At 46.0% G+C, this 9,404-nt stretch overlaps 1 protein-coding gene across 1 annotated transcript in view; it reads left to right on the top strand.

Moving 5' to 3' along the window:
* Nucleotides 1-6,394: 6,394 nt before the first annotated feature.
* The window catches only part of XNDC1N (XRCC1 N-terminal domain containing 1, N-terminal like), a 45,208-nt gene continuing 42,198 nt past the window's right edge, over nucleotides 6,395-9,404 (top strand). The window contains exon 1 of the mRNA XM_068123681.2: nucleotides 6,395-6,646. Coding sequence (XP_067979782.1) covers nucleotides 6,602-6,646 — 45 coding nt within the window. The 5' untranslated portion in view covers nucleotides 6,395-6,601. The remainder of the gene's footprint in view (nucleotides 6,647-9,404) is intronic.

Genomic DNA, 9,404 nt, shown 5'->3' with positions numbered 1-9,404 from the left:
TTAATTGGCAAAAAAAATTTTTTTGGACAAGTATGTTGATCACTCCGGTTTGTGCGTTTGTGCGTTTGTGTGTGTTCGTTTGTCTGTCCGCTCACTTATACTTGCCTACAGGTCACAATTTTAAACCGATTTTCACGAAACTTCTCCAAATGGTAGAGTTCGTGGTCCGACAAAATCCTATATATTTTTGAGGTCAAAAGGTCAAAACGTCAACATAGGCCAAAGGTCAACCGCTTTTATTCAAATTTCTAAAATCCTCAATTTTCATCCGATTGACTTGAAATCTGAATAGCTAATACATATCAGCGAACTGAATTCAAACACCAGCTATTTTTGGAGATTAACGTATGCCAAAAGGTCAACATAGGCCAAAAGGTCAACAAACTTTTATAAACACCTAAAATCCTCAATTTTCATCCGATTGACTTGAAATTTAAATCGGATTAACATATCAATGAACTGAATTCAACCACCAACTATTTTTGACGTCAACATGGGCCAAGTTTATAAAATTGTAAATTTTCATCCAATTCACTCAAAATTTGAAGACGATTTTTTTTTTTTTTTTTTTTTTTTGTATACAAGATCGAGGCTCGTGAAAGAGCGAACATTAATCACACAGAAAGACAAACCGACACATAAAACATATAACATCGGGAGCGGTAGACAAGATGGGGAGAGAGGGGGAAGGACACAAACACAACATTTGAGAGCAGGGACCGAGAGACATGGAGACATCGAGAGATCTGAGAGAGGGCGAGGGCTTTGGGGGGGGGGGGGGGCATGGGAAGGGGGCGGTGGGAGAGGTATAAAACATATGGACACTGCCAGGACTTCCAGGAAAGAAGTTGGAATTTCAAACAAGGTGGATCTGGGGTGAATTAGCGGGGGTAGAAAAGATCAAGGTTTTGGATGGGGGAAGATAAGAGATGGTGGTGAACAGCTGTTTTAAAGACCTGGGGGGAGGAGTGGGATTGAAGGGAGTGAGGGAGTTTGTTCCAGAGGCGGGAGAAAAGAGGAATGAAAGAGTGAAGGTGAGCAGAGAGCCGAGATTTCGGCAGTTTAACCATCAGAGGGTTGCTGGCAGATCTTGTGCGACCTGTAGGAATATTTGGGGGACAGAGCACAGAGAGAGCTGGGGGTGCAAGGCCGGAGAGGAGTCGGTAGAAGACAGAAAGACCACCTACCTGCCTGCGGTGAGTGAGTGAAAGGCCCTCAGAGATAGCTTCATCGCGGGAGATTCCAATAATTCTGAAAGCTTTGGTTTCAACAGCGTGAAGCCGAGCTAGGTGTGAGGCAGGAGCACCAGCCCATAGGGGAGAACAGTATTCCATTGAGCTGCGGATGAAAGCCTTGTATGTGGTGAGGAGCTCAGGTGTGCCGCGGAAGGACTTCGCACGACGGAGGATGCCCAGTCGGCGACTGGCTTTGGAGGCCAGCTTGGAAATGTGGTTTTCCCAAGAAAGATCATGGCAGATAGTGAGACCCAAAAGCTTGAGCGACAGAACTTCTTGGAGAGGATTGTTGAGAAAGTAGATGGGAGGGTTGTCCAGTCGATCTTTTCGGAGAGACATAGTAAGAGTGTGAGATTTGTCAGGATTGAAAGACATGTTCCACTCGTTTGACCAGTCTGTGATTTTGTCCAAGTCTTCAGAGAGTGAGGAGGCTGCAGACTGCCGATCTGAGGGAAGAGGAATGGAGCTGCAGAGAGTGGAGTCATCAGCAAAGAGATAGAGAGGATTTTCAAGAGAGTCAGAGAGATCATTGATGAAGACCAGAAAAAGCACGGGGCCCAGAACACTGCCTTGGGGAACTCCAGCCTGAACAGGAAGAGGAGATGAGAGAAACCCATTCAGGGCCACACGTTGACGACGACTAGAGAGGAAGTCCGCCAGCCATGCGTGGAGATTTCCATGGATACCAAACGAGGAGAGTTTGGTGAGCAGAGCGGGGTGCCAGACCGTGTCGAAGGCACGTGATATGTCGAGGGAGACAGCTCTAATTTCCTGTTTGGCATTGAGGACCTCCATCCATTGTTGAGACAGCAGAAGCAGCATGTCCAGAGTAGAGTGACCTGGTCTGAAACCAAATTGATGATCAGAGATCAAGCCATTGGAGAAGAGGAAAGATTTCATATCCGAAGCAATGATGGATTCCATGACTTTGCTGATAATTGGGAGAAGGCTGATTGGTCTGTAGTTGCTAGGATCTGTTTTTGCACCTTTTTTGTGCATAGCGGTGATGTTGGCTGATTTCCAAGCAGATGGCAGTTGACCTTGAGCAAAAGAGAGGGTGAAGAGAACAGAGACAGGGTGAGATAGAGCGGCAGAGCAGGATTTTAGGACCCGTGGGTTGATGCCGTCGGGTCCAGTTGCAGAATCAGAGTCGAGGGTTGACAGAAACTTTTCCACCTTGTCAGGAGGAAAGGACACGGAGTCCAGGAGCAGCAGGGTACGACTGGGTATGGTGGGTACAGAGAGGGATGGGTTTGGGACACAAGATTTAGAGGCAAACACAGAGTTGAGGCATTCAGCTTTTTCACGTGCGGAGTCAGCTGTGTAGCCATTTGAGGTAAGGGAGGGGATGGAGGGGGAACAAACACCAGAAACGGATTTGACCAGACGCCACCAGGATTTGGAAGAGGGAGACAGATAAGAGAGTTCGGTCTTGAGAACGGAGAGATATTGTTTCCTGGCTCTCCTGAGGGTGGACACACACTTGTTTCGGGCTTTGTGAAAGGAAATGAGATTTCCTTCCGTTGGATTTGCTTTCCAGGAGACGAAGGCAAGTTGTTTCTGGGCAACAGCCTCACCACAAGTTTCCGTGTACCATGGACGGGAGGAAGGGTATGACAACTGAAGACGAGATGGGATAAATCTGTGCATGAGAGAGAGCAATTTACTTTGGAAGAATTCCCAGGATGAGTTGATGTCAGAGGTGGTAGAGATGTGAGACCAGTCCAGATGATTGATGGCTGCTTGAAGACCGTGCCAGTTGGCCTGAGTGAAATGCCAGACTCGTCGACGCTGAGCAGGCTCCCTGAGGATGGTCAGAGAGATGTCCACTTTAACAAGGACATGATCAGATGATCCGATTGGAGCAGAAGAAGAGCAGCAGACATTTTCAGGGATGTTAGTCATAACCAAGTCCAGAAGAGAAGATGTTCCGTTGACTGAGATCCGGGTCGGGAAATTGACAGATTGTGTCAGTCCCAGTGAGTCACAGAAGTCCTTTGCTGAGGAGCCATGGCTAGTGAGAGAGGTACCCACACCCAGCCAACTGGCATGATGACAGTTGAAATCACCACATATGAGGAAGAGAGAGTTGGGATGAGTAGATAGAAGTTGGTCCATATTATCAGACAGCGAGATGTAGATGGAGTCATCACTGTTTGGTGGATGGTACAACACACATATGAACAAGAGGTGGGAGCGAAGGGGAAGCCGTAGCCAGAGGTATTCCTGGGGGTGAGGTGGAGAGAGGGCAGTGCAGGGCGAGTGAGGAAGAGAGTTTTTGATAAAGATAGCAACCCCACCTCCAAGACGAGGCTCAGATCTATCATACCGGAGGAGGGAGTAGCCCGGGAGAGATACTAAGGAATCAGAGACATCATAAAGGAGGAAAGTTTCTGTTAAGCAGATCACGTCTGGTTTGACAGAAGCAACCTGTATGGAGAGATCAGTTAAGTTTGAACGAGGGCCCCGGATGTTTGAGGTCCATACCGTTAATGAAGAGGAAGGGGGAGCATCAGATACAGAACAGGGGGGAGGAGGGGTAGGGTAAGATGTGGAAGAGGTGGAAGAGGTAGGGAGAGCTGTTGAAGGTGTGTCAGAGATTTCAGAATAGCTCGGAGAAAGGGAAGGATGGGGCGGACAAAAGGTTTGATGGTGATTGGGTGAGGAACAATGAGGTGTTATTTGAGGAGGGGGAAGAGCGAGGCAGAAGGTTGGGGGAGCTGGAGGTGAGAGTTGGAAGGGGGAAGAAGCGGGGAGGACGCTTTGAGGAGGGGGAGTGAGAGGGGGGAAATTGAGAAGCAATGAGGGTGGGGAGATTTGAAGGGGAGGGGTGAGGGGGAGTTTGGGAGGGAAGGGACAAGGGGAGGGATTTGAAAGGGATGGGATATGGGGGAGATTTGGAGGGGAGGGGTGAGGGAGGAGTCTAGGAGGGGAGGGGCGAGGGGGCATCTTGGCGGGGAGGGGTGAGGGGGTAGTTTAGGAGGGAGGGGGCAAGGGGGGAGATTTGAAAGGGATGGGTGATGGGGAAGATTTGGAGGGGAGGGGTGATGGGGAAGATTTGGAGGGGAGGGGTTATGGGGAAGATTTGGAGGGGAGGGGTGAGATTGGATTTTAGAAAGTGTACGATTTATGGGAAACGAACATTTATTGCAAAATGAGTTTCTTGTGACCTTCGAGTTAAAAATACGTTTAAGGACGCTGGATGGAGGATGGAGTGCAGGAGAGTTTAGGGAATGTAGAAAAAAGGCACTATAGGAGATGGATATTTTTTTGGGGATGAATTGATTTGGTGAGCAAGTCGAAAGCAGCCTTTTAAAGAAGAAGAAGAAAAAGGTGTTATAAAATATGACGGAATACATAACTTGAGGGGAAAGTGTAAACATTGAAGGTTAATAACAGTGAAAACTATCTGGGGAAATGGGGGAGAAACACGTGGTCGAAGAACGAACGAACGAATAAGAATGAATAAACGAATGAGAACAGAGAAGGGAATTTTTTTTTTTTTGTTTTTTTTTGAGTTGAGATTTACACAAGGAAGTAGGCTATGGGTGAAAAGACTGGGAATACAGAGAACGAAAGTTATTGGATCACAAACAACGGACCGCTGAGAGAAAAACAAAGCCTCAAGGTTGTACAGTGTACAATGTACAAGGCTTCAAGACACGACACGAATTAACACGATTTTCAATACAGGTATGAAAGATTTGCACCCAAAAATCTTCGTCGGGACACAATATATGTACAACACCATAAATAAATACAGTTTTAACGAAAATACAAATGGGAACAATCACTTAACTTCGATTTCAAATCGTTCGCGACGCGGCAAAGGCCTTGCTCGCGACACGGCAACAACTCGCGACACGCCTGATTTGCATATCAGGTCACTGAATTCAACCACCAGTTTTCTTTGGGGTGAAAGGGATGCTCTACTGAGTGCTATTCTACTTTGTTCTCTTTTGCCATGTGTCACACTATGAGTGATTTTTCATTTGTTTGTCTGTCTGTCTGTCTGTCCGCACAGAATAAATACGATTTTCTCTGCAACCGTTGGTCCGATTGGCTGGAAATATTTTCACCATAGGGGTTCACCTCCTCCTCCAGAAGTTTGAAATGATAATTATGACGTCAAAGGTCACGTGGTACTGTCGCCATCTTGGAAAAACCGAAAAACTTTGCACCTCCATATCTCTGAAACCACTCTGAAAAAAAATTGAAACGTGGCTCATTGTAAAGAACACCGCATGGAGAATAAGTGTTGTTAACGATGACATCATTGGTGCCTTAATTATGACGTCATAATTCGACAGGAACAACGCTTAGTCTGATCAGTTTGAAATTTATTGAGCGTGATCTACACAACAATTATATTAGAGAATATAAACTTATGATGTAATCGCTAACGTGGTCTGGCAACCATATTGGATCAAAGAAAAAAACCCTTCAAAAACAGAAGAGTTGACTGCGTAGGGTTGAAGTCGACAGTTTTCGAATTTTAAGCAACATTTTTAATTTTAATGAATGTTCATGATCATGATCATGCAAATAAGCTAATTAAAACAGCAACATTATGTATGAAAGGAGAAATGCATAACCTTTATTTTGGTACCAGTTTTGTTATTCTATTTTAAAGATTTAACCAGATATGCCTGATGTACTGATCAAGGTGCAATGGTTCATTTTCGATAGATTGCCATGGAAACGGATAAATTTGATATTGTGCAAATGAGTTATTTTCTGGGAACATTTGTTTCTTCATTCAGTTGATCCTAGTGAACAATTTTTACACATGAAAAATTGTCCTGTGGTGGGGAGGGGTGCACGGTGGGCTTCACAGGATCGCGGCCAAATTGCATCCCAATGTCTGCACCTGTCTCCTCAGCTTAACTATAATAACGGCAAATTTCAATGAAATATAGTTGCAATAATAAAGTAACATTTGTCGTCCGAGTGCTTTAGGCGTTATTTCACTCATAATAAGCTTATAAATTATTGACCGCCCATCGTTCTTGCGGGTTTTGTCGGCCATGTTGGTGTTATGCGCATTATAGACCTGATTTGGGTGAAGATACTATTTTGTTTTTATCACTTTCCTTCATTGTTGTACAAAGTTAATTTGGTTACTGCTTTGTTTTTCTGCTTTACATATGTCTAAACCTGAATGTGTAAGCGTTTCAAATTTGACTTAAAGAGGAGGGAAAAACTTGTTCGCCTCACAAGTGCCGGTTGTCTTCATTCATGGATTAGGTTGGCGCAATAAGTGATAACATCGTAACGGGAACGTAAAGTGTGACGACTGTGGAGAACGTGCATAAAGTACATTTCAGATTATGAGGAACCATTTTAAAATGTTGTAAATAGTCACGATGCCTCCTCTTCGGATTAAACACCTGGTGTCCTTCAGCTCACAGGTACGCAGGTTGTGATGGACATTTGTCCTTGTAATGGAATACAACATGTCACACCCACGATCACACAAACGTCACGCGTCTCACGTCGCGTCACGTCACGCGTCACGTCACGTCGCGTCACGTCACGCGTCTCGCGTCTCACGTCACGCCACGCGTCTCACGTCACGCCACGCGTCTCACGTCACGTCACGCCACGCGTCTCACGTCACGTCACGCCACGCGTCTCACGTCACGTCACGCCACGCGTCTCACGTCACGCCACGCGTCTCACGTCACGCCACGCGTCTCACGTCACGTCACGCCACGCGTCTCACGTCACGCCACGCGTCTCGCGTCACGCCACGCGTCTCACGTCACGTCACGCGGCTCACGTCACGTCACGCGGCTCACGTCATGTCACGCGGCTCACACAAACGCCGTCACGCGGCTCACACAAACGCCGTCACGCGGCTCACACAAACGCCGTCACGCGGCTCGCACAAATGCCGTCACGCGGCTCACACAAACGCCGTCACGCGGCTCACACAAACGCCGTCACGCGGCTCACACAAACGCCGTCACGCGGCTCACACAAACGCCGTCACGCGGCTCACACAAACGCCGTCACGCTGCTCACACAAACGCCGTCACGCTGCTCACACAAACACCGTCACGCGGCTCACACAAACGCCGTCACGCGGCTCACACAAACGCTGTCGCGTGTCTCCCACAAACGCTGTCGCGTGTCTCATACAAACGCTGTCGCGTGTCTCCCACAAACGCTGTCGCGTGTCATACAAACGCTGTCACGTGTCTCACACAAACGCTGTCACGTGTCATACAAACGCTGTCAATCAATGATATTGTCTGTTGAACAGCGAAAGTTTAACGCACCGTGTACAAACAAATAAACAAACCTCTTTATTGATTTCCTCTGATTTTAAAACATTCTTTTTCACTCTGGAGGAAAAACGATTTACTTCATGAGTATTCGACGAGGTGTGTTGTTCTGTCATCAGAGATTTACATTGTGATGATGAGTATTCGACGAGGTGCGTTGTTCTGTCATCAGAGATTTACATTGTGATGATGAGTATTCGACGAGGTGCGTTGTTCTCTCATCAGAGATTTACATTGTGATGATGAGTATTTGACGAGGTGTGTTGTTCTCTCATCAGAGATTTACATTGTGATGATGAGTATTCGACGAGGTGCGTTCTCTCATCAGAGATTTACATTGTGATGATGAGTATTTGACGAGGTGTGTTGTTCTCTCATCAGAGATTTACATTGTGATGATGAGTATTTGACGAGGTGTGTTGTTCTCTCATCAGAGATTTACATTGTGATGATGAGTATTCGACGAGGTGCGTTCTCTCATCAGAGATTTACATTGTGATGATGAGTATTTGACGAGGTGTGTTGTTCTCTCATCAGAGATTTACATTGTGATGATGAGTATTTGACGAGGTGTGTTGTTCTCTCATCAGAGATTTACTTTGTGATGATGAGTATTCGACGAGGTGCGTTCTCTCATCAGAGATTTACATTGTGATGATGAGTATTTGACGAGGTGTGTTGTTCTCTCATCAGAGATTTACATTGTGATGATGAGTATTTGACGAGGTGTGTTGTTCTCTCATCAGAGATTTACATTGTGATGATGAGTATTCGACGAGGTGCGTTCTCTCATCAGAGATTTACATTGTGATGATGAGTATTTGACGAGGTGTGTTGTTCTCTCATCAGAGATTTACATTGTGATGATGAGTATTTGACGAGGTGTGTTGTTCTCTCATCAGAGATTTACTTTGTGATGATGAGTATTTGACGAGGTGCGTTGTTCTCATCGGATATTTACTTTGTGGTGATGAGTATTCGACGAGGTGTGTTGTTCTCTCATCAGAGATTTACATTGTGATGATGAGTATTCGACGAGGTGTGTTGTTCTGTCATCAGAGATTTACTTTGTGATGATGATGTGTATTCGACGAGGTGTGTTGTTCTCTCATCAGAGATTTACTTTGTGATGATGAGTATTCGACGAGGTGCGTTGTTCTGTCATCAGAGATTTACTTTGTGATGATGAGTATTCGACGAGGTGCGTTGTTCTCATCGGATATTTACTTTGTGGTGATGTGTATTCGACGAGGTGCGTTGTTCTCATCGGATATTTACTTTGTGATGATGATGAGTATTCGACGAGGTGCGTTGTTCTCATCGGATATTTACTTTGTGATGATGAGTATTCGACGAGGTGCGTTGTTCTGTCATCAGAGATTTACTTTGTGATGATGAGTATTCGACGAGGTGCGTTGTTCTCATCGGATATTTACTTTGTGGTGATGTGTATTCGACGAGGTGCGTTGTTCTCATCGGATATTTACTTTGTGATGATGATGAGTATTCGACGAGGTGCGTTGTTGCCTCATGCTATCAGACGATGTGGCTGTCAGACCATGTGACCTATGTGGTGACCAGACCATATGACCTATGTGGTGACCAGACCATGTGACCTATGTGGTGACCAGACCATGTGACCTATGTGGTGACCAGACCATGTGACCTATGTGGTGATCAGACCGTGTGACCTATGTGGTGACCAGACCATATGACCTATGTGGTGACCAGACCATGTGACCTATGTGGTGACCAGACCATGTGACCTATGTGGTGACCAGACCGTGTGACCTATGTGGTGACCAGACCATGTGACCTATGTGGTGACCAGACCGTGTGACCTATGTGGTGACCAGACCATGCGACCTATGTGGTGACC

Source organism: Myxine glutinosa, chromosome 7 (assembly GCF_964187855.1).
Source record: "Myxine glutinosa chromosome 7, kmMyxGlut1.1, whole genome shotgun sequence".
Taxonomy (NCBI): Eukaryota; Metazoa; Chordata; class Myxini; order Myxiniformes; family Myxinidae; genus Myxine; species Myxine glutinosa.
Note: the sequence above shows the minus strand (reverse complement) of the source record. Positions and strands in the feature narration are given on the sequence as shown.